The 22302-nt window shown below is 51.6% G+C and overlaps 9 protein-coding genes across 9 annotated transcripts; 4 read left to right on the forward strand and 5 right to left on the reverse strand.

The window, feature by feature from the left end:
- Positions 1-152: 152 nt before the first annotated feature.
- Positions 153-1988, reverse strand: BD324DRAFT_642792 (histidine phosphatase superfamily; the record flags this gene model as incomplete). Its single annotated transcript, XM_022017505.1, has 7 exons — positions 153-576; positions 619-920; positions 957-1109; positions 1158-1325; positions 1376-1462; positions 1520-1803; positions 1868-1988. The coding sequence occupies 7 exons, from the start codon at positions 1986-1988 to the stop codon at positions 153-155; spliced, it is 1539 nt and encodes a 512-aa protein (XP_021870284.1).
- Positions 1989-2282: 294 nt separating this feature from the next.
- BD324DRAFT_646205 (putative nucleolar GTPase) lies at positions 2283-4831 on the reverse strand. The gene is made up of 8 exons (XM_022017622.1): positions 4649-4831; positions 4568-4592; positions 4433-4515; positions 4002-4373; positions 3752-3964; positions 3252-3699; positions 3015-3193; positions 2283-2960 (listed from the first exon to the last, which is right to left on the reverse strand). Exons 1-8 carry the CDS (start codon positions 4760-4762, stop codon positions 2388-2390), a joined length of 2007 nt encoding a protein of 668 aa, XP_021870285.1. The 5' UTR covers positions 4763-4831; the 3' UTR covers positions 2283-2387.
- A 156-nt stretch (positions 4832-4987) lies between these two features.
- BD324DRAFT_581380 (ribosomal protein S12) lies at positions 4988-5579 on the forward strand (the record flags this gene model as incomplete). Its single annotated transcript, XM_022013498.1, has 2 exons — positions 4988-5156; positions 5221-5579. The coding sequence occupies 2 exons, from the start codon at positions 4988-4990 to the stop codon at positions 5577-5579; spliced, it is 528 nt and encodes a 175-aa protein (XP_021870286.1).
- Positions 5580-5630: 51 nt separating this feature from the next.
- On the reverse strand, positions 5631-6937 carry BD324DRAFT_630410 (hypothetical protein). Its single transcript, XM_022016326.1, has 3 exons — positions 6548-6937; positions 5945-6482; positions 5631-5898 (listed from the first exon to the last, which is right to left on the reverse strand). The coding sequence occupies exons 1-3, from the start codon at positions 6881-6883 to the stop codon at positions 5756-5758; spliced, it is 1017 nt and encodes a 338-aa protein (XP_021870287.1). The 5' UTR covers positions 6884-6937; the 3' UTR covers positions 5631-5755.
- A 787-nt stretch (positions 6938-7724) lies between these two features.
- Positions 7725-12415, forward strand: BD324DRAFT_581341 (putative phospholipid-translocating ATPase; the record flags this gene model as incomplete). Its single annotated transcript, XM_022013494.1, has 5 exons — positions 7725-8556; positions 8596-9369; positions 9408-11924; positions 11965-12032; positions 12074-12415. 5 exons carry the CDS (start codon positions 7725-7727, stop codon positions 12413-12415), a joined length of 4533 nt encoding a protein of 1510 aa, XP_021870288.1.
- A 169-nt stretch (positions 12416-12584) lies between these two features.
- On the forward strand, positions 12585-14160 carry BD324DRAFT_630420 (Ribokinase-like protein). Its single transcript, XM_022016327.1, has 5 exons — positions 12585-12726; positions 12779-12879; positions 12932-13010; positions 13090-13572; positions 13671-14160. The coding sequence occupies exons 1-5, from the start codon at positions 12682-12684 to the stop codon at positions 14037-14039; spliced, it is 1077 nt and encodes a 358-aa protein (XP_021870289.1). The 5' UTR covers positions 12585-12681; the 3' UTR covers positions 14040-14160.
- A 6-nt stretch (positions 14161-14166) lies between these two features.
- Positions 14167-17803, reverse strand: BD324DRAFT_630425 (hypothetical protein). Its single transcript, XM_022016328.1, has 6 exons — positions 17583-17803; positions 17280-17501; positions 16996-17211; positions 16542-16944; positions 15386-16502; positions 14167-15339 (listed from the first exon to the last, which is right to left on the reverse strand). Exons 2-6 carry the CDS (start codon positions 17428-17430, stop codon positions 14431-14433), a joined length of 2796 nt encoding a protein of 931 aa, XP_021870290.1. The 5' UTR covers positions 17431-17501; positions 17583-17803; the 3' UTR covers positions 14167-14430.
- Positions 17804-17937: 134 nt separating this feature from the next.
- BD324DRAFT_630427 (hypothetical protein) lies at positions 17938-20303 on the forward strand. The gene is made up of 9 exons (XM_022016329.1): positions 17938-18082; positions 18141-18435; positions 18784-18824; positions 18873-19033; positions 19076-19330; positions 19378-19582; positions 19622-19690; positions 19729-19934; positions 19986-20303. The coding sequence occupies exons 1-9, from the start codon at positions 18046-18048 to the stop codon at positions 20178-20180; spliced, it is 1464 nt and encodes a 487-aa protein (XP_021870291.1). The 5' UTR covers positions 17938-18045; the 3' UTR covers positions 20181-20303.
- On the reverse strand, positions 20304-22062 carry BD324DRAFT_630429 (RGS domain-containing protein). Its single transcript, XM_022016330.1, has 5 exons — positions 21745-22062; positions 21564-21653; positions 21012-21511; positions 20701-20971; positions 20304-20650 (listed from the first exon to the last, which is right to left on the reverse strand). Exons 1-5 carry the CDS (start codon positions 21892-21894, stop codon positions 20414-20416), a joined length of 1248 nt encoding a protein of 415 aa, XP_021870292.1. The 5' UTR covers positions 21895-22062; the 3' UTR covers positions 20304-20413.
- Positions 22063-22302: the final 240 nt, after the last annotated feature.

The following is a 22302-nucleotide window of genomic DNA, read 5'->3' on the forward strand; positions in this document are numbered from 1 at the left end:
ATTTACTACAACCTGGGGGGAACAACTACCTTTTCATCAGGCACCAGGCACAAGGTCATATGCTTCAATATTTCACCGTGCAATGTGGCAGATCTTCGTATCATTATACATTCGCACTACGAGCTACCAGGTCATTCACTCACTGGCTCACTTCACTTCTTATCACATACACTCTCCCAATCTCCCCATCTTTCCACTCGATCATCTACAAACTTTCTAAACGTCTTCCATCGACAAGAACCCTCTGGACCATCCTCACATCCCGTCATGGTTTCGGCTTTACCGTTGACGACAGCTCGGACAAAGCTATGCGAGGGGGATCCAGGCCGTATGAGATAGTCCTCCTCGAGCAAGCCGTGCGGCTTGGTATCTTCTGTTCCCGTACACTTGAAACGCTCCAATGCGACGTGACCCAAGAACGAGATGAGGTGGGATGATCGCCAAGCCCGATCGTCGACTCGGTGATCGAGAGGCAGGGGCTCGGAAGCGGGATGAGCGAGAGAGCTCGAGTTGTAGAGGTTCAAGAACACAGCTACGAACGCCGGAGATTCTCGATGCGTAAAAGAGGGGTGGAGTCTGAAGTTGCGTAAGCGAGTGCGACATGGGCTTGAAGCTTACAATTGAGAATGAGTGGCATTGGGAGGCAGTCTAGGTCCAGGCAATTTTGATTTTGACAGCATCCACGAGCCCCCATTGAACATGACGGACTCGTGCCCGGAATCGTCTGCATCCTTACCCTCTAGCAGATGTGCGGCCGTTTTGACCCAGGGTAGGCCGAGGTACGGTGATAGATGGCTGCCGTATCCAATGGCATGGTACCATCGGATGTCAAAGTAGTATTCCACATCTCGCCATTCAGAGTCGGTGAAAACGTGGCAGAAGGGGGAAGAACCAGTCGCTATGGATTCGTAGCCGCATAGCTGCAGGCGTCAGCCGACTCATTGTTGGTTACCTACCATCTGCATGGCCAGGATGTCCTGATCGGAAAGCTCTCTGGCGAAATGAGGAATCTCGCTGTGGAGCCTTTCCTTGATTCCCTTTGCATAAACCTTGAGCCATTGATTGGCAGGCTTGAGCGAACTCTGCTTCTCAAACGTATCGCATGCCTTCTGATCGAAATGTAAGCGCTTGCCGGCTCAGGTGGAGCGAAGACGCACGTGAGGGGTCAACGATCTATCCCAGTCCTTGGCCTTGTTGGGGACTTTGATCAATTGGACGACGTCACCATCACCTTCTCCCTTTCCCCCCGATTGATGCGCAGGGAACGAGCCGAGGATGTATGATCGCGCAGAATCGATATCTCGTTGAGACGATGCTGTCCAGACCTTAACTTATGTCAACTAGAGCTCGCAGCGTATCGAGCCCTGGAACTTACCTTGTAGCTCGGCTTTCCCTTCCCCTTATGTTTCTTTGGATCAGGGAACAAGGATCCATACTGTTTCCTAAAGTATTTCCCTAGGAACTGGATAGGTGAGTGTGTCAGCTCGACAGACACATGAAAACGACGCTGGAAGCCCACCTTGGAATCCCTCTTTCCTCTCTCACTCAACTCATCCAATTCATCCTCTTTCAACGGGCTTTTCCAGTCTCTCAAAAAGCTCCATTCACCAAGCCTGGGCAATTTTTCCTTGTCAAACTTTGCCAACTTCTCGATGAAGGGTCCCATGGTCTGCTCGTACTCTTCATCGTTCCCTAGAATGGCGCTATGTCGTATGAGCACGGAAACAGTTTCGAGCGAACATCCTTGAGGCAACGGATCGGGCTCAGAGGTAGGCACGTAGAACGGAGAGATGGCGGACAAGTCTAGAAGAGAGGGGGGAGCATGAGCGAGAGCAAGGCGGCTGGCCGGTACGAGATTTATGCTCACGCTTTAATGGCTCGATCTCATTCACAATCTTGCTATTGGATGCTTCGAACGGGCGTTGAGAGGGTAATGCGTGGACCAATGCTAAAAGACATAGGGTTGCCAGGGATGATTGGGAGATCATGGCGAAAGGGAGCGACCGCTCAATTCTGACGTCGAGTGGACCGGATTGTGCTTCGATCAGCGGGATAGTCTCCTCAGCTGTCAGCAGAGAATGTGATTCGTCGAGATCGTGTGCCGACGAGTAGAGAAGATGGCAAAGGGTTCGTTCGGCATTCTTCATTTCCCTTCTCTTTTTTGTTGGAATCGAGGATGATCGTGGGCTGTTTCTGATGTGCGTCATAGCAGCAGCCCTCTAAAAAAATTTCAGGTTCCGAGGCTTTAAGCGAGCTTGGCATTCTGTGGCGGCAGCAGTCATAACAGAAGATGGTGATGGTACATGCCGGGAAAGTATCAAATCGTAGCAAAGAGCATAGAGTACATGACGAACAACCAACACAGCCTTTGAGCCCCCCCACCACGCTCATCTCCTCTGGGTTTTTCCACCCTTTCGCTTTCCCGCCAGCATCCATTTAGGCCTGGTGATCGGAACGTGTCGATCACTCTCACTCGCCTTTGCCAACCTGGCAGGTTCTCGTTGAGCGAATTTACGCAATTCGGTAGCTTTATCCGCTTGAGCTTGAGTCGCCATACCGGCGAGATGTCTCGCTGATCTGGGTTCACGAGAAGCCACGGCGGTTGAACGTGTACCAGCACCAGCACCAGCACCAGCACCCGCAGATGATTCCATATCGAGATCTCCATCCATATCCACATCGTTTTCATCGTCCTCGACCGCATGAGCAGCTTTGGCAGCTTTCATAGCTTGTTTGTGTTGTTCCATCAATCGCTTGGCTCGTTTCTCCAATTTGCTAGGATCATGACCGACTTTACGCATCCCATTGGTGAATTCTTCCAGTGAGACTGCCTTCTTCTTTCGTGGAATGATAGGTCGATTCTGAAGAGTGTTCTTCTCTTGAGAAATCTTCTTGATAGAGGCCTTCTTCTTTCGGATCTGTTCTGCAGCATCTCTGAACTCTTCCTCGTCAGAGTCGAGCTGGAATGATGTCAGCAGCGTTCGTCCCCTGAATGACACAAAACAATATCTCACCATTTCATCCTCGTCATCCGAAGCATAAAAACCCTGAGCTTCCAACGCCTCTTCTTCTCGTTCTAACGCCTCGAGTTTCTCCTCAATGTCAGGGTCGATAAAGTCGGCAACGTTTTTGCCATTGTGGAATTCCGGCATAATGTCGTATTTCCAAGCATCATCCGCGAGAATGTAACCCTCTGGCGAGCAAGACGTCAGCCTCGAAAAAGGTCGTCACAGCTCATTCGTCGCGCTCACTCCTGTGGTCCGCTCTGAAAATATCAATCCCATCCAATGCCTGCTCTTCATCTCGCTCCAACATTCGCCTATCTGGATCATTCTTGTCGTACTTTTTGCGGTCCTTGACCGCATCTGGGATAAATGGTTTCCTCTCCACATCGTCTCGCTTGACTGGCATCGCCACGTGAATCTTGTTCGCCACTGCGTTGATCCTCGATCCTTTGAGCTTTTGTTCGACACGAGCCGCCAACAAGGCTTCACAAGCGACATTTCTGACGTTCATGACGCCTTCTTCAGAGTAACAGGAAGCCTCAACAGAGATGACTGATTTGTCTGCCAGAATGGTATCCACAAAAGCTCGGTTCTCGGGTGACAGCTCGGACATGCGGACAATGTCAATCTTGTTGATCACGAGAATGACTGGTTTGTTGAGGAACAGGGGTTTGATAGAATGAAAGAGCTTGCTCTGGAGAAGCGAGTTAGCACAACATGAGTCTTGGCGAAGATGGTTGACCCACCTGAGCCTCGATCGTGTATCCACATTGCTCACTCAGATCCATAAAGTACAATATGGCACTGCGCAAATGAGCCAGCGCAGTGATCGATTGCATCTCGATCGTGTTCATCTCCTCTAATGGGTGGTCTAGTACTCCGGGCGTGTCAATGACCTGCCATCGGAGGTATTTGTAGTCCATATGTCCGACGAACAGTGATTTGGTGGTGAAGGCGTACTGCCATCAGTTCTGTCCTACCACGCAATTGACTCACAGGTTGGACATCCACATCTGCTCGGGTGATCTTGTTGACGAAACTACTCTTTCCTACGTTGGGATATCCACAGATCAAGAGTGTCCGAGTATTCGGATCGATGGCGGGGAGTCGGGAGATATGTTGACGAACCTGTTCAAGGTATGCCAAAGGCTCCTTTTGCCTCTTCATGATGGTTGCCATTCGACCCAAAGCAGCCTTTTTGAGCTGCTTGCATCGATAGAGCGAGTCTCCAAATTTGAGTAATCGGACATAATCTTTGGATACTTGAGAGATGAGATGTCGAGCAGTGTTGAGCTGTCCGAGCGCGAGTTTGTAGTGGTTTTTGTCGTACAGGACATTAAGCAGCGACGCGAGGAACGGATGGAGGTTCTAAGCGCAGGGAGTTAGCTATTTCCCCAGATGAGAGAATCCCCAAGCCGACGACTCACATCAAGGATGGGGAACTCTGAAATGATACGGCCAAGTTTCTCGTCAAACGTGTCTTGGGTGTATTTCACCTTGCGCATATAGACTGGGAGAGGATCAGTAGCCATTCGGATCGACGAATGAGAAGTTTTCCTCACATTTCCTGATACGAGAGATCTTAAACTATGCTTCATCAGTCCCTGTGCCCAACGATCTTTGCTCGCCCTCGCACTACTCACATTTTTGTGAATGACCGTTGGCGTTTTCCTCATGGTCATGTTTAGGACCACATCGATGAAGTCCGATGCCGTAGGCACCGGCGCGATGGACTGAAGACCAGCGACTGAGGACATGATGCTGGATGAGTTGAGCTGAAAGCGTTGCTGAGAGTACTGGCTCAAAGCGTCAAGCAGTACAAAGACTTGGCCAGAACGGTTGGTCTGAAAGAAATCTGAAAAATCTTCAAGACCTCCACCATGACGTGGCCTTAGATTCCCCTTATCAGTCTGATGTCCTTTCTTGATTTCGACACTGTGAAAGACGGCCCCTAAGCTCTGTACTGCCGCTGTCTGCCCAACATGAACCCCTCTCGGAGCATCATGAGCCTGTCTGCTTCCTTCTCCAGAATGATGGTCGGTCCATCTCGCTTGGCTTATCGGTCCCCACTCCGCTCAGTGGCCTGCTCCTCCCTTACGACGATTCGATCATTTTCCTCCTCAAATCCATCCTCTATGACTTTCCGTCAAGGTGAGCTATCGAGTTCTCTTATGCATGGCCTGGGTCATCGAGAGCTGAAACTATCCCCTTCCAGTATTAAAAGGTGGTCGTAGACCCAAAACGAAGGAAAAAGGTTCACCACTCCTTCAATCGTGTCCTCAGAAAAAGGGAGTCTGTTCTCGAGTCTTCACTGCCAAACCCAAGAAACCGAATTCTGCCGTTCGTAAAGTCGCTCGTGTAAAGCTCTCAAACGGATACATGACGACGTGCTATATTCCGGGTGAAGGACATAATTTACAAGAACACAGTGTGGTCCTCATACGTGGTGGGCGAACCAAGGATTTACCAGGAGTTCAGTACAAGATTGTTCGTGGTGCTGAGGATTTAAGCGGGGTCGCCAACCGGCAGAGATCGAGATCAAAGTATGGAGGTGAGTGTCCATGGCGTTCGTAGTGAGATGGCATCGCTGATGCCTGAACAGCGAAGAAGCCCAAGAAGCTGTGATGACCATTTACAGCTGGAGACATTTGTGGGATGAATGACACTATTTTACAACGACGGATGGTATACGATGAGCATGCTGTACTGATTCCCACTCGTCTGATGTTCTTTTGAAAACAACTGTCACCCTACACGCCCATTGCCTTGCGGTTCCAGGTGAACTTTTTCGTCCTGTGCTTCTCAAACGCGTGCCCATCGGTCCAGCACGCCGCACAATAGAGATCACTGTCGCAGCCCAAACAGACGAGTTCCGCGTCTTTGTTACATATACCTAACTTTGTTTAGCGCCCTTGTCAGGCATGTGGACAGTCACTCACAGCACCAGCTTTCGAGATCGTCATCCCTAGCATCATTGTACCCCGGCAGATTCCAACCTTGCCCAGGTGCACGTTTCGGGACGGCTGGTAGACTCGCTTGACCAGGTTTCTGTGCCGGTCCAGAGAGTCCGAGGAGCAAATCCATACGCTTGCGTGTATCGTCGTCGATGTTCACTTCGGGTCCTGGCTCCGGATCTTCATCTACAGGGATATGACTGGGAAGGGAGGGGAATGCGAATGAGGTGTTGGATATAGTCTCGTGTGGGTCGTCCGATGGCAATTGGTCCTTTTCAAGGGCTGCTTCCGCCAAAGCCCTGGCCAAGATCTCTTCCTCCGTCTCTCCGTCGTCGTTCGCAACCTCCTCCTCACCCGCTTGACCGTCCCGTGGCAGAACGGCCGACGCAGCGTCCAGTGCCCGTCGGGCATCTCTGGCCAGTACAGATTTCGTTGCAGATGAGGATCCTCGATCAGCTAATGGATCGCTAAAGTCCCCTTCTGGTGGATCTGTTGAAGCGAGATTCGCAAGGTACGCTTCGACCTGGAGTGGTGGTCAACAGGTTGTCATTTTATGAAGCCAAAGAAAAAACCAAACGCTTCACGTACCTCTTCATCTGCATGATCAGACATGTGGTCGCTGCTCTGACGACGACGCCCCGTTAAAGCCCTCACACGCCGCTCCAGTTCTCTATGATCGTCCTCAGATCCAGACAATAAGGATGAGGGAAGATCACCTCCCCTCTTCTGAGCGATGGCCGGCTTCCCGTCTGCTATATCCTCAAGCCATCGGTCTTCCCTTTCAGCCGCCGCAGCTGCAGCAGCTATGGTCTCCGCGTCATGTTCCCCAGCTGAACGTTCCCCACCTGTGCCCTCGATGTCCAAGAGAACATGACTCGGTGCTCTTAACGCGTTGAACCGTCTGAGCAGTGCATCTTCGTCCATCAGTCAGTGAGTGAGTGAAGTGAGTTAGCTAGCTGCAACGGCGAGCGATCTGATCCATGACATGAGATACGCCGCATAACAAGATCTCGGCGCGATTTTTCTTTCGGTCTCCTGCCGTTGTATGTGTGTGTTTGTGTGTGGTTTTTTTTCAATATTACATAATAATCAAAAAGTCAGTCAGGGCTTCGGCCGGCGGGCAGAGAGAGAGACACTGGGAGAGAGAGAGAGAGGATAACAAAACGCCCATAGGGGGATTGATCATTCATCTTGTCAACTGGCTGGCATACCTGGGTCAAATCACGGACACTGTCTTCAGATACTGTCCCCCCCCCACTCGCTGGATTTCCCCAAACTGCGAGGCCAGCTGTCATGTTGTGAGAGTTGGTGACCAGTGCCTGTCCGGTCGCTTTTTTCGAGGTGAGTTTTCACCATTTTATTATATTAGCTCGGCCTTCGTCGTCTTAGATTTCCCCCCCGCCCGCTACTGCTACTTTCGCCTTGGCCCGCCCTTTCCCGCCCGCCTCCATTATATTATATTCTGTCTTTTTGCCTCCTCCAACATTAGCTCTCACTCAACTGTCGGTTTGGTGAATCCGGGTCTGGTTTGGTGATCATCATCTCACCGATCCCCTATACAGTCAAGGGTCACAGACATAATACCCACTTTCCCGCTCCCTCTCACTTCCCCTGTGGCCGAGACACACACACCTGACACGGAGAAGCGAGACCTGACTCATCATGTTGTTCTAGGTGCATCATTACCATCTCTGGTCGACCGGCCTACCTATCTCTTGATTCGTTCCAACAGATCAGGGGCACAGCCTCCTTCCCCCTCTCGGCCATGTCGTCCTCGTCGACGAGTCACCAACCTCTCGTGGCCAAGGTCAAGAGACGGCAAAAGAAACAAACGGGATGGTGGACCCGGACAACATCATCCTTGACCTCGTTCAACCTTTCAAAGATATGGGGGAATCGTCCTGGATCCACGACAGCCAGATCAGTCTATCACAATGAACCTCTACCTCAAGGCATGTTCGATCGCAAGGGCAGAATATTAAAGGAACACAAGTACCCCACAAATCAAAACATCACTTCTAAGTACACCATCATCACGTTTCTTCCTCGAAACTTGCTCGAACAGTTCAGACGAGTGGCCAACGTCTTCTTCCTTGGTATTGCCATCCTGCAATTCTTTCCAAAATTCTCCACCATCTCGCCAGGTCTAGTCATCTTACCTTTGTTGGTCGTCTTGGCCATCACAGCCGGCAAGGATGGCTACGAGGATGTCAAGCGACATCAAGCCGATCGACATGTCAACAACTCGATCGTGCATGTACTCCAGGGACCAGGGCATGAGAATAAGAATCACATGCAAGGCAAGGAAAAGACATTTGTCCCTCGTATACCAATCCCTTCGAGGAAGAGCAAAAAGGCGAGGGAAGGTGCAAAGGACACCACGGATATCCTCAAAAATTATCGAGCGAATCAAGAGGCCGAGCCGCCAGAGCCTGCTCCACACGGACAGACCGGTACCCGGAGTCAGATCAACAGGTGGTTGGATGATCCCGACGCTATGGAAGGAGCAGATGAACTGGGTTGGCATCGTGTGGCGTGGGAGGACGTCAAAGTGGGCGACATTGTCAAGATTTATGAGAATGAGCAATTCCCAGCGGGTGAGTTGGGGGACATGTAACCATCCGCTGATCCATTAGACCTGGTCATCTGTTCCACCTCTGAGGAAGAGGATGTCGCTTACATCGAGACGAAGAACCTCGATGGAGAGACCAATCTCAAATCACGGAATGGTGTACCTGGGCTGAGCCACATGGTCTCAGCTGCAGACTGCGCCAAGACTCGCATTAGGATAGACATGGACAAGCCGGAAGTCAACATGTTCAGATTGAATGGCGCTGTCGTCACACTGGATGAAATGGGGAACGATGGAGAACCGGCCATCCACCCGATCACCCTAGAGAGCACATTGTTGCGTGGTTGCGTGCTGCGAAACACAGCTTGGGTCGTGGGTATCATCGTCTTTACCGGAGCGGACACCAAGATTATCGCCAACTCGGGAGGAACTCCATCCAAGCGGAGTCGAGTGGAAAAACAGATGAACCCTCAGGTTTTGCTCAACTTGGCCATCCTTGCCGTCATTGGTTTGGTTTGTGCTATTGTCGACCACTATGCCGAAGTGAGATGGTATCAGGAGGGTGCATATTGGGAGCTGTATGCGGACACCAAGGAAGACAATCCGAATATCAACGGACTGTTCACCTTCTTCAACGCTTTCATCACTTTCCAGAATATCGTCCCCATCTCCCTCTACATTTCCATCGAAGTGGTCCGTACCTCCCAAGCCTTATTCATCTACTGGGATCCTCTGATCTGTCAGATCAAGGATGGAGTCAAAAGGAGGACAAATGCCAGGAGTTGGACGTTGTCGGATGATCTCGGACAGATCCAGTACATTTTCTCGGACAAGACTGGTAAGCGAGCGAAGTACAGATATGAGCTGACACGCCAGGCACATTGACCCAGAACGCGATGATATTCCGACAATGCTCTATCGGTGGTAAAGTCTACGTTGGCGATGGCGAAGTCCCTTCTGGTACCCTGACCAACGGCAAGGAGCACAAGGAGATCCCTTCAAATACCTCGGACGACTCGTCTGAAGCTCCAGCACCGACTCGTAATGATCCCGACGAGATCAAAGTGGCGCTCCCGAAAGAAGTCTTGCAGCCATTCCACGACGCCGAACTGGAGAAGGATCTCGCAGACCACGATTCGGAACAATCCCGGATCCTCCACGGCTTTTTCGCGGTCCTCGGGCTATGTCACACCGTTCTCGCGGCGGAGCCTGAACCAGGAGTCATTGAATACAAGGCGCAAAGTCCAGATGAGGCGGCATTGGTACAGAGTGCAGCGGACGTCGGCTTTGTCTTCCGAGGAAGGGATCACAATATCGTCCGACTATCCACACCGTTTTCCGACCACCCAGACGAGTACGAGCTGCTTCACGTGCTCGAGTTCAATTCGACCCGGAAGCGCATGTCTGTGATCCTTCGCAAGATGGACGATGAGGGCAGGATCTTCTTGCTCTGCAAAGGTGCCGATAATGTCATTTTTGAGCGTCTGACAAAGGACGAGTCACAAAGAGAGTTGAGGCAAAAAACAGACAAGGACCTTCAGCAATTTGCATCGGAAGGTCTACGAACTCTATGTTTAGCTTACAAGGTCTTGGATCAAAAAGTCTATGACAGATGGGCAAAAGAGTATCACGAGGCTACCGTCGCTCTTCAAGGTCGTGAAGAGTTGATCGAGAACGTTTCCAACAGTATCGAGCAAGATTTGATCCTCCTCGGGGCGACGGCTATCGAAGACAAGCTGCAAGACGGAGTTCCAGAGGCCATCAGCGATCTCAAGCGAGCCGGGATGAAGGTCTGGGTGTTGACCGGAGATAAATTGGAGACGGCTGTAGCGATCGGCTACACGACACACTTGTTGACAACAGAGACCAACTTGATCATCGTTCGAGAAGGCGCAAGACCGATTCAAGACCAGCTTCGTGATGCCTTGGATGGCTTCTTTGGGGACAATCTGTCACGTCACGCTTCCAGACGAGAAGCGGAGCACTACGACACGGCTGCTCCGCCTCAATTGGACCGAATAAATACTGGTGTACGATCTTTGGTCGGTCACGATAACGGCACGCGGCCAGGAGGATTTTCCCTTGTCATCGAAGGTCACGCATTGGCCCACGCTTTCGATGACCAAGAGACTTCGGATCTCTTGCTGGCTTTGTCCACACAATGCAACACTGTCATCTGTTGCCGAGTCTCACCCTTACAGAAAGCTCAAGTCGTCCATCTCGTCAAGGACAACCTCGGAGTCATGTGTCTGGCCATCGGAGACGGGGCCAATGATGTCTCGATGATTCAGGCTGCCGATGTCGGTGTCGGTATCTCTGGAGAGGAGGGTTTGCAAGCTGTCAACAGTTCAGACTATGCCATTGCTCAATTCCGATTCCTCAAGCGTCTGCTCTTGGTGCACGGTCATTGGTCCTACTTCCGAAACTCTAGCATGATTCTCAACTTTTTCTACAAGAACATTATCGGTATCGGCGTCTTGTTCTGGTTCATGATCTACTGTGAATGGTCAACGACCTACGTCTTTGCCTATGTCTACTTGCTGTTTTGGAACGTCTTCTGGACATTGTTGCCCGTCATCGCCATCGGTCTCTTTGACAAGAACATTGACGCGGACATCTTGATGGCCATCCCGGAACTGTACAGATTTGGGAGAGAACAAACGTACTTTGGCATGTGGCGATTTGTCTACTACCTCATGGAGGGAGTGTACCAATCCGCTGTCATTTACTTTTTCCTCGACTACACCTATGTCACCACATCCGCGAGAGGGGATGGTTGGAATCCATACATTTACGAAATGTCAACGACCATGGTCATTGGAGCCGTCATGATTGCCAACCTGTTCTCGGGTCTGAATCTCTACTCTTGGAACTGGTGGGCATTGTTTGGTATCCTTCTCGGACCGTTCCTCATCTGGGTCTTCACCGCCATTTATTCGATCATTCCACCATCCTCCTTCTACACTGCTGTCTATGGAAACGACATCTACCTCTTTAGATCCGCTGCATTTTGGTTCGGATGGCCATTCGTTCTCATCGTGGCCCTCCTTCCTCGATACCTGTTCAAAGCTTACTCGCAACTGGTCACGCCTAACGATATCGAAATTTTGCGTTTGGTCAGAAAATTCAACCCTGATATCGACTTCGAGTCTCACCCTCTCCTTGGTGGCAAGCTCAAAGCCGAACAGGGTAAAACACTGGACATGGAAGACATGCTGCATGGAGGAGCTGCTCATGAGAATGTGATACCCATGATGGATATCGAGGCGAATCGAAATAGCGTGGAAAGTCAACGGGAGAATGGCGGTCCAAGACCGAGTTATCAGGGAAGACCGTCGATGGCGAGCTCGAGATTCGGGGTGCATTCGAGCGCGAGGGGTTCCCAAGTCGATAGTGAGTGCGACTGTGAGGAGCTCCTATGCTGACGGACCAGTGTCAACTGGTCTGAGTCAAGCACCGAGTCGTGGTTTCGATTTCACAACCGAGGAGAGGGGTGTGGCGGTGAGTCGATCAACCCTTTGCGCACGCTGACGGGGTCACAGATGCAACGAATGCAATCGAGGTTATCAGAGCATTCAGCTCATCGTCAAAAGTTCCGATCTCGCTTGTTCCCTGCATCTTCCAACCACGACATACCCGAATCTGGCCATTCTAATCCATTCGGATTTTCAAAGATCAGAGAACGTGCTGGATCCGTCTTGTCACGTAAACGTGCAGGAACCGCTTCGACGAGGTTGTCAGCCGATGATGTGGCTTCTTCACCGCCTAATACTGGATTGACCACCACGTCAACTGGGACACCGAGAAAAGGTAGCATGTTGAGAAATGTCGAAAAAGCCAGTGTGGATGGTGATTTGGTGGATGAACATGGACGTGTGGGTTAGGTTGGAACGTTTGAGCGTGACGAAGAGGATCATAATCTGTTTTATATGCGGTACAGAGATAGTTCATATGGGTTTCTATAGACAGACGAGGGCGGGCAACAGTGCATTAATCCCAAGCTCGACAAGCAAGCATCTGCCTATCCGACATGATACGGATAGGCGCAAGTTTCTCAGTCATTAGGGTTGCCTTTTTTTTTTCTCCTGTCAACGTCCACGTTTGATACCATCATCATCATCATCATTATCATTTGACCTATACATCCACGATGAGCTCTGAAGCACCTCTCGTCGTCTGCTTGGGCAACCCCTTGGTCAGTACAATCAGCACTGTCATGACGGCATATCGCTCACACTCGCCTCTAGCTCGACATTCAAGTCGACCCCAAGCACGGACCCACCTACTTGGAGAAATACGGTCTGAAAGCCAACGATGCGATTCTCGCAGAGGCGAAGCAGATGCCAATGTGGGTTGCATCTGATGGTGACAGTGGGACGATCTGACGTAGCGCGACTCAGCTACGATGACATTGTTAAGAACTGTGAGGTGACTTACGTGGCTGGAGGTGCCGCCCAGAACGCTGCTCGATCCGCTGCCGTGAGTGTAGAGCTTGCTTGACTTAATGAATGATTGATTGATAAATGGAAGCTTTTTTTGCTGACGCCTGAGCCATTAGTACGTCCTTCCCGCTCAATCGGTTGCGTACATTGGATCAGTCGGAGACGACGACTTGATGAAACAGCTCAAGGCGGCCAACGAAGCTGAATCCGTCATTTCAGCATATCAAGTGCAACCTTCTCCAGCGGAGACCGGAGCCTGTGCCGTCATTCTTTCAAACCACGACAGATCCCTCTGTACGACATTGCGAGCCGCTGAAATGTTCACGCCTTCTCATTTGGCTTCTCCTGAAGTGACTCAACTGCTCAGCGGGGCGAAATACTTTTACATTGAAGGCTATTTCCTCACGCACGGAAGTGCTAGCGCTCTTGAAGTTGCAAAAGGGGCCTCGAGCCGTGGAAAGACTGTATTGCTCAACTTGAGCGCACCGTTCATCCCTCAATTCTTCAAGATGCAACTTGAGGAAGTCCTGCCCCACGTCGATATCCTCATCGGCAATGAGAGTGAAGCTGCGGCTTACGGTGAGGCCGCTGGAATGGGAGTGAGTAGTTGTCCTCCTCCTCCTCCTCCAAAAACAATCCGAGATGGATCATAAGCTATAAAAGCAAGCTTTACTGACCTTTCGGCCTGTCTCTCAAGAGTGCCTCGCTCCATCAGATCGCGTCTACCCTTGCCAGCTTTTCCAAATCCAACGCTTCTCGACCCAGATTGGTAGTCATCACCCAAGGTGCCGACTCGACACTCGTCGCTTCATCTTCTCCTTCTTCCAGCTCGTCGAACCTCAAAACCACAGATGAGAACCCAAAGACCTACCCTGTGCCCGAACTTGAGTCTTCAAAGATCATTGACACCAACGGTGCCGGAGACATGTTTGCAGGCGGATTCATGGGTGCTTTGGCGCTCGGAAAGGATCTCGACGAGGCGATTGAAATCGGACACAAGCTCGGTCAAATGTGCTGTGGACAGATCGGACCTAAGCTCGAGTTCCCAAAAGTCCAGGTGGTCTAAAACCATCGAGTGGGAGTGGAAGCCGATTCTTCCGCTGACAAATCAATCCAAAGAACAAAAAGCAAAAAACGCATCCTTCATAGATGACTTGTTAGAGATGCATCAAAACCTTCAACAGTGTACCATTGAGCGTCAGATCTTGCCATTCATGAGAATGCAGGTTCATGTAACATGAAATAAGAGCAGTGAGAGAAAAAGCAGCTACTGTTACTGCTGTCTCTTTGGAGGACAAACACGTTTACTTTTCTTCTTAATCAAAAATTCCAGATGCCAGCCGAACCTGCGACGAGATTCTCTCCTTTTCGAAAGGGCCTTTTTCTACACACGCCCCGCACCATCTGTCTTCCCCTCCAATCAACCTTCAAGATACCCGCGCAACAGGCATACTCGCTCACTGCTGCCAGTGAGAGTAGCCATTCCTGGAGCTGTAGTGCTGCTGCTGCTGCTGTTGTTGGGGCTGTTGCTGTTGACCGTATTGGCTCCAGTCTTGGTTGCCGTAAGCGCCAGCACCGTACCCATAATTGTTGTAAGCGGCGTGCTGCTGCTGCTGTTGCTGCTGTTGTTGTTGCTGCTGAGGTTGCTGAGGCTGTTGTTGCTGAGGCTGTTGGCTTGCCTGTTGTGGTTGTTGTTGATTGACTTGACCTTGGCCTCCTTGACCAGGTCTAAGAGCGCCCGGAGCGTTCACACCGCTTGACTTGTACTCTTCCGCAGCGGTGCCGGGTCTCGATCCTCCTGATGAGAGACCAGAGGAGGAGTTGTTGATGCCCAAGTACGAGTGAAGACCGGCTTGGGATTGGTAGGAACCGGGTGTGCCGAGCTGACTGCTCTGAGTTTTGGATTCGCCATATCGACCAGAGCCTACACCGTGACTCGATTGATCGTCGTAGCTAGAAGTGGAGGGGTATGAGGGAGCAGGTCCACCGTAAGGGGATTGACCAGGCGCAGGGGACGGCTTGCTTTGCTGATGGATAGGAGCTGGAGGGGCACCAGGTGTAGGCTGGTTGTACAATCCTCGGCTTGCCAATGGGTAGTACTGCTGAAAACCAGGTTGAGGTCCTTGTCCATCTGGCCGATCATCAGCAAATGGGGTCTCTCCCTGTGTGTACGACTTACATTGATAGTATGGGTTGTATGGAGCAGCTTGGTAGTAGCCCATGTTGTTGACCGAGTAGTACTGGCTTTGCTGGTGGGGCAAGCCTTGTTGAGATTGACCTGGTGCCGAGGGAGTGTGAGTAGGAGCTGTTGCATTGTGCTTTGGCTCTTCGGGTCTACCGTAGCCGGTCGAGCCGTACGAGTCATACTGAGATACGTTAGATTATGGTCATGCAGAAGGGGTTACGGCTCACTCTGTGCGCACCGAATTGATCGGTGCTCTGGTGCTGACTCTGTTGTTGCTGGCCGTAGTGCGAAGCAGCGTGTCCATCGTAATGGTCGTGTTGAGATTGTTGAGCAGGAGCGCTCTGAGCATGGCTTTCGGCGGCTTGAAGCTGCTGCTGTTGGTGCTGGCTATGATGAGATTGATAGCCTGAGTAGGCATCTTGCTGGCCCCCACGGTAGTAGTTGGACTGTTGGTCGGCAGAAGGAGGTTGACTGAATTGCGAGTATGCGGTCATTTGTTGTTGCAGAGTCTGATGAGGAGATTGGTAGGATGGTTGCTGGTGAGATGTTTGAGTTTGAGCCGGAGCTTGAGATTGTTGACCGACGGGAGGGAGGGAAGAGGGCTGTTGTTGTGGTTGTTGCTGTTGTTGTTGACTTTGTTGTTGAGAGTAGTAAGGTTGGCTTGTATGAGCGACAGGAGACTGGTGAGCTTGAGGTTGAGCAGCTGTCTGAGCAGGCTGTTGTTGACGAGGAGGAGATGCCAAGGATTGGGCAGCAGCAGGGACAGGAGCAGCCTGAGCGGGAGTCTCCTGTTGGACGGGTGCCTCGACACCATCTCCGGCTTGAGTTCCGAAACTCAAACTTCCAAATTGCATTTCCATCGATGACATACCGCTGGCCGAAGCTGGCAAAACGACGCCTTGACCATCAGCATTCTTGTACCTTCCGGCTCGGGAGCTCGTTCGTGGTTGAGACGCTGCTGCCGCGACAGCAGCGGAGCTCTTGGCAGCGGTTCCAGCAGCGACAGTGTTGAACCCTGGGGGTCCGGTGTAGGTCGTCACTGGCTCAGGAGCCAGCGGAGCGGCAGATTCGGAGGCTTGCGTCCAGTCTGGTTGTGCGCCTGATCCAGCGATAGCCGGGTCTTGCGTCCAGGCATCCTCCTCGATTGGCTCCTCTACATCGGCGGCGGGCTCTGAAGGTGGTTCGAGAGCGGCAGCGGCTTGTTCTTCAATTTCAGACTGTGCGGGTGCATCTCCGAGGGCTTCAATTGGCTCGGTGGGTTCCTCCAATACTGGCTCAGGCAATTTAGGAGTGTCTTGCTTGGGAGGAGCTGGCGGAGGGATTGGCTTGGGCTTTTCTTGAGGTCTAGACAAACGTCAGCAGGCGATAGACGTTTCCACTCACTTGGCGATCTGGGCCCAGGTCAACTTCGGCTTTGAGGCTGAACTCGATTGAGCAATCTTTGAAGCTGTTTCAATCTCCTTGGCGGCCGGGGCATCGCCGAATCCTCCAGCGGCTGAGAAATCATCGGCCTTGGATAGCTCTGCAGGCGGGGTGGTTCCTTCTCCGATTCTAGAGTCCACTTCTACCTTGATGGTACTTGCGGCGTCAGCTGCTGTAGACCAAGCAGTCTCATCGTTCACAGCGTCGCTGGACGATTGCTCTACTTGACTTGCCCATCCCTCTGTCGTAGTGGCGGTGCTGGTGGGTCCGATGGCCGAATCTCGTTGGGAATGTCCATTGGCAAATCCGCCTCGAACTCCCCGAAGTCCACCACGACCGCCTCGACCACCACCACGGAAGGGCTCTGCAGCAAAGGTGAGACTGGGACACGGGCGGGCGGACGGGTAAGACTTACCACCTCCGCGACCTCCCCTGGCACCACCTCGTCCACCCCTACCCCCTCTTCCACCTCGTCCGCCCCTCGAATCTCCAGCATTTTCACCATTGACACTCTCAAAGCCTCCTGAATCCGCATTTCGGTTGGAGAATCCTTTGCTACCACCTCGTGAAGCTTGTGGAGTTGGCTTGACTGGCTTTTTCCGAGTCGCTTCGGTAAACTGAGATGCACGGCCTGATGAGAAGGTCAAGGGAAGCAATATCAGCAACGAGACAGTGTGCTAAACGGTCTGATTTACTCACCCTCTGTGATCATCATGGCTGCTTCGTCGACGTTTCCTTTTGCATCTTGCAGAGTGAATGCCAAGTCGCCTTGATCCCATGTCGGGAAGATTGCCTTTAGCTGTTTTAGCTGAGAACCATACTTGGTCGACAGCTCTTGAACGGTAGCCATGATGTTGGCGCGAGTGGAAGGAGGCTTTGGCGTGGGATGACTTGAGTCAACTAGACGCTACGTCTACAGCTCTGAACAACGGGGAAAAGGATCAGTCCAACTCAAACCGTCGAAAGGGAGAGATTTTTGGATAAATGGACCTAGGGACTCACTTGAAAACGTTGTAAATTTCTCGGAGCCCCCCTTGCGAACAGTGAAAGCTGAAAGTAGGCGCGCGCACGGCAGTGAGACACGGACCAGATGAGATCAGAGACCAATCAAGGTCTATGTTGAGAGAGATGAGAATGAGATCAGATGAGGATGGGGATGATGTATTCAAAAACGTTGAATTCCAGCAATGGCAGCGAAAAATTCCCCCCCTTCCTGCAGAAGCGTGATGAGTGAGGGGTGTCGAGTGACCAAGACGTGTTCAGAAAAACCAAAGTGCCACATGAAGAGATAACGCCGAGAGCTGCCACCTTCCCCGCCTTGGCTGATCACTGGGGCCTGTAGCTCTTTGTGCTTGTCTCTCTCTCTCTCTCATACACCTCTTCCAACCTAGATCGAGCACACAACAAGCATCAACAGACAGATCAAACCGTATATCTCGCTGACTGTAGCTCCCACATCTCCATCATGTCGGACAACAACTACGATGATGACCTGTACGGCGGTGAGTCGGCGACTTCAGCCCAAAACACAATCACCCTGCTGATCCCGCCTCTGTTAAGATCTCGTCGACGATCTCGATACGGAAGAACTTGTAGATCCCGATGCGGAGATACATCAAGGACAGACATCAAATGAGAACAAGATCGACGTCAAGACAGACGTACAAGATAACAAGCCGACCTCGTCTCAGTTGGCGTCTACTGCAGTTCCCGCCGCCGTACCGGCCGGTCAGAATTATCAGACTGGAGGAGGGGCCGGACCAAGCTCTGGTCCTGCGTTCAACATGGGTCAAGGTATGGGAGGAAGCGGCAGTGATACGGATAGGATCAAATCTAATGATGCGCCTGATGAGGGGTCAGTAAACAATTTCATTCACATTTCTTCTATCTACCATAATCACTATCAAGTCTGGCCATACACGTACCCTAGCTCTCAACTATACCAGCAGCAGCGTAGGCAAGACCAAGTAACTAGGTCAAAGAGACTAGTCATCTTCCCCCTCTTATCCTTTTCCTATCGTTGTGGTAGGCTGTACGAATGGGCTTATACTGATATTGCAATGTACCTTGTTGTCCCTACTTTTGCCCTACACCGATTTCGGTTGACTTGACGTTTATCCGTGTCTTACCACTTTGTGACTCCTCCCCTTGGAACGCCCTTGTATCCCCTGTACCCTCGATTGGATCGATGCCACACGCACAGCAAAATGTTCATTGGAGGTCTGAACTGGGAAACCACGGACGGTCAGTAGACAGGTTGGCTTATAGGCCATGCTGATGTCTGGAGCGCAGACGGACTCAAAGAGTACATGAGTCAATATGGAGAAGTTGAAGCCTGTACCATCATGCGCGATCCCACCGGTCGATCGAGAGGATTCGCGTTTTTGACTTACAAGGACCCATCTAGCGTGAACCAGGTCATGGGCATGACACACCACCTCGATGGCAAGCAGGTGCGTTCAGGCATCAGGGTACCAGCTCATTCTCCCGTCTAGATTGATCCCAAGCGAGCGATACCTCGTGCGGAGCATGAACGAACGGCCAAAGTTTTCGTCGGCGGTCTCGCTGCCTCTGTCACTTCAGAGTCTCTGAAAGCATTCTTGGGACAATTCGGTACAGTCATGGATGCGACTGTCATGTACGACCGCGAGACAGATAGATCCAAGGGATTTGCGTTCGCCACATTCGCAGATGAAGAAGCCGTTGGTGTAGCTATGGCTGCGAGCGGCATCGAACTGGAGGGCAAGCCTGTACGGGAAAACTTCTGTCCGGAGATTGATCTGACTGTCGCTCCCAGATCGAAATTAAGAAGGCTCAACCTCGGGGATCTGGCAACTTGCCTGGCAAATTCTCCACCAATAACCGATTCCAAGGCGGTGGGAACATGGGAGGTTTCAACGGTGGAGGTAATATGGGCGGGGGCATGAATGCTGGAGGCGGTGGTTTCGATCCGATGGCCATGGCTATGATGTACCAGAATATGGTCAAAGGGTCGGCGATGGGTGAGAGATAATGTACCTTTTAGAGACTGATTGGATCAGGTAACATGGGCATGGGAGGGAGCTTTGATCCCAATGCGATGGCTATGATGTATCAGAACATGATGAAGAGTGGGCTCGCGTGTAGAGCTCGACTAACGCGACTACAGACATGGGAGGAATGGGCAACGCACCCGCCATCAATCCTAACATGGCGGCTAACATGATGCGCAATAATATGGGCATGGGTGGAATGGGCATGAACAATATGATGGGAATGGGCATGAACAACATGGGCGGAATGGGCATGAACGGTATGGGTGGAGGTATGAATATGATGGGGGGACAGGGATTCAACGGTCAAATGATGAACAGGGTGAGTTGTACAGCTTCTTCAGCAGGGATTTCCTGCTCAATCGATCAACAGCCAATGGGCAACAACGGTCGACCAATCCCGAATGCTCCTCGTGGTCCAGCCGCGATGCGAAATGGTCAAGGTCAGACCGGAGGAGGCGGGACGACGCCAACGGGCGGAGCAGCCGGTGGTCAAGGCCAGGGCGCTCAAGGTCCAGGAGCCCAGCGATATTCGACTCAAGGTCAACAGAGAGCCAGGCCATACTAGGGTTAGATGATCCGCCTGCTCCAGATTGGCCGCCACGACACAGATGTAGATGTATTGTTTCATGTCCAAAATCCCGTATTCGACATATACACATGTAGGATGTATTGCACAAGTCACATTACGTGTGCGATGATAGATCGTCGCGTCTGGACAAGACGCCCTCCGTTAGATTAAAAGTAAAAAAGAAATCCTCCCAACAACGCTGCACAGAACCCGAGAAGCGCAATCGCCTTCTACAGGCGATGACCAGGGACCACCGCAAAGATCACCGTCAAGACTGCCGTGACGACGATACAGACCGCTTCGATCCACAAAGCTCGCATGAAGAGCAATTTGCGAACATATGACTCGCGAACCGTGATGAGTCGGAAGGGCGTTGTTTCTGATTGTTGTAAGAGGGCAAGTAGTGGCGAGAGAGAGTAGAATGCAGAGAACAGGAGATTTGTGGCGAGGAAGAATGGCAAGATGATCTGAGTGCAGGATCAGAATTTGCGTAGCATTCAGAGCATGACTTGCTCACCCAAAGGCGATCCAGTCTCGGCTCGTGGTCCAGGAAGATGAGCGAAAAGCCAATGACGAAGCCTCCCCAAAGGAAGAAGAGACCCGCGACCAGTCTCGCGAAGCATCCAAGAGGAGTCAAGTTGCCGAATGCCTTGGCTCGAAGGAACCGAGGGAACGCGTCTTGCTCTAATGCGCGGAAAATGTACACTTTCTGATTGTGGAACAGGTCTGGAATGAGAGGAGAGGCTTCTTTCGAGGAGATGGGAAAGTTGTTCAAACGCAGCGAGGGTCTACCGTCATCAGCATTCAGCAGAGCTACCCATAACTCACGGCAGATAGATCTCCCTCTCTGCTCCAGGCAAGAGATACCTAAGGTAGATTCTCTCGGCAGACTCCACCAAAGCAGCCTTTTCAATCGCCCTCTCCCTCTGAATGACCGTAGGGATTCGACTTCCTCTGGCCCATCTAGAGGGTTGTCGACTCGGTGCTCCGCCCGTATGACCGGGTCTATCTTTTATTGGAGGTCGCCCTATACCGATCTCTTCTGCCGCACTCAATTGGCTGGACCGTGGATCCGGTCCGTGCGACTCTGTATCGCGTCGTTCTCGCATAGCGGGAGAAGTCGGTGATAGAGGACGAGGTGAGACTGGCACCATGAGTTCAGATGACTTGCGGGGAAGACCGCTACTAGTTGAACTGAAGTGAGCATCGTCGTCCGAAGCGCCAGGTGCCAGAGACAACATTGGAGAGAAATGAGACCCATTGGTTCGAGCGTATGTCGCGAATTCTGGCCAATCGTCCTGAACGGATCGCCCGGATCGTCGGAGATCCTACAAGTTATCAGTGCCTTGGACTTTATGGATCTCTGGCACTTCGACCCACCTTGAAGTACGCCTTGCACATGTTCTCATGTTGCTGCACGTCTAGCCAGAAGTCCAACGCGTCTTCTGCGGATTCGCGTTGGAGGAATATCTACAGTTGGCCCCATCAGTCAAACATGTCAACATGATAATGTTTAGCGGAGGCATCGGTAGAGTGACAAGTCTGTGCCTTGAACACTCACGTAGAAGCAAAAGAGGTCCAATGGAGCTCTCGTACGTCTATCGAGGACTTCTTGTAATGTGGGAAGTCTCTCCAGTTTCAGATAGCGTGACGACATTCTACGCTCAGAGTTTGAACTCCCTTGTGCGGGAACGCCAGATTTCTCGTCCATCCTGGAATACTCGTGTGGAAATCGGTGCTGGCTAGCAGATGGCAGCTCTTGTCCACGATGGGTCCTTCTCCTGCTCCACTTTCCAGCCGAAATCTTCGTCGAGTGAGACTCTCGTGCAAAGAGGGAGAGCTTTGACAATGGGATGGATTAGATGTTGAAAGGGGGCTGTCCCCCTTGCGAGCTGCTTTTTATTATTTTAATTCCGCCAACAACACCGTCGCGCGCGTGTTTCAAAATCAAAAAAGGAGGTGAAACAATGACGTGGCAAAGACACCAGAGCTTATCGAAGGAACGGACGAGCGTGGGAGATCTGTCCTGCGGTGTCTACCGACACCGCGACAGCAGCTTGCAAGGATTATTTATTATGGTAACTTTTGCTACGATCATGGTACGACTTGCTCCCTGTCG

This window comes from Kockovaella imperatae (assembly GCF_002102565.1).
Source record: "Kockovaella imperatae strain NRRL Y-17943 chromosome Unknown BD324scaffold_9, whole genome shotgun sequence".
NCBI classification, from domain to species: Eukaryota; Fungi; Basidiomycota; class Tremellomycetes; order Tremellales; family Cuniculitremaceae; genus Kockovaella; species Kockovaella imperatae.

Bases quoted from the DNA above. Each gene is read 5' to 3' on its own strand.
- BD324DRAFT_646205 (XM_022017622.1), bottom strand. From the start codon at position 4,762: ATGTCCTCAGTCGCTGGTCTTCAGTCCATCGCGCCGGTGCCTACGGCA. The intron at 4,374-4,432 runs GTGAGTCGTCGG...CCCTGCGCTTAG, and splicing joins CAGAGTTCCCCATCCTTGAT to AACCTCCATCCGTTCCTCGC. The intron at 3,965-4,001 runs GTGAGTCAATTG...AACTGATGGCAG, and splicing joins CAGATGTGGATGTCCAACCT to TACGCCTTCACCACCAAATC.
- BD324DRAFT_630410 (XM_022016326.1), bottom strand. From the start codon at position 6,883: ATGGACGAAGATGCACTGCTCAGACGGTTCAACGCGTTAAGAGCACCG. The intron at 6,483-6,547 runs GTACGTGAAGCG...CCACCACTCCAG, and splicing joins CTGATCATGCAGATGAAGAG to GTCGAAGCGTACCTTGCGAA. The intron at 5,899-5,944 runs GTGAGTGACTGT...AAACAAAGTTAG, and splicing joins CGATCTCGAAAGCTGGTGCT to GTATATGTAACAAAGACGCG.
- BD324DRAFT_630420 (XM_022016327.1), top strand. From the start codon at position 12,682: ATGAGCTCTGAAGCACCTCTCGTCGTCTGCTTGGGCAACCCCTTG. The intron at 13,011-13,089 runs GTGAGTGTAGAG...CTGAGCCATTAG, and splicing joins ACGCTGCTCGATCCGCTGCC to TACGTCCTTCCCGCTCAATC. The intron at 13,573-13,670 runs GTGAGTAGTTGT...CTGTCTCTCAAG, and splicing joins GTGAGGCCGCTGGAATGGGA to AGTGCCTCGCTCCATCAGAT.
- BD324DRAFT_630425 (XM_022016328.1), bottom strand. From the start codon at position 17,430: ATGGCTACCGTTCAAGAGCTGTCGACCAAGTATGGTTCTCAGCTAAAA. The intron at 16,503-16,541 runs GTGAGTGGAAAC...ACGTTTGTCTAG, and splicing joins ACCTGGGCCCAGATCGCCAA to ACCTCAAGAAAAGCCCAAGC. The intron at 15,340-15,385 runs GTGAGCCGTAAC...AACGTATCTCAG, and splicing joins ATCAATTCGGTGCGCACAGA to TATGACTCGTACGGCTCGAC.
- BD324DRAFT_630427 (XM_022016329.1), top strand. From the start codon at position 18,046: ATGTCGGACAACAACTACGATGATGACCTGTACGGCG. The intron at 19,691-19,728 runs GTGGGCTCGCGT...ACGCGACTACAG, and splicing joins GTATCAGAACATGATGAAGA to ACATGGGAGGAATGGGCAAC. The intron at 19,935-19,985 runs GTGAGTTGTACA...ATCGATCAACAG, and splicing joins ACGGTCAAATGATGAACAGG to CCAATGGGCAACAACGGTCG.
- BD324DRAFT_630429 (XM_022016330.1), bottom strand. From the start codon at position 21,894: ATGGACGAGAAATCTGGCGTTCCCGCACAAGGGAGTTCAAACTCTGAG. The intron at 20,972-21,011 runs GTGAGTTATGGG...TGATGACGGTAG, and splicing joins GAGAGGGAGATCTATCTGCC to ACCCTCGCTGCGTTTGAACA. The intron at 20,651-20,700 runs GTGAGCAAGTCA...TCCTGCACTCAG, and splicing joins CGAGACTGGATCGCCTTTGG to ATCATCTTGCCATTCTTCCT.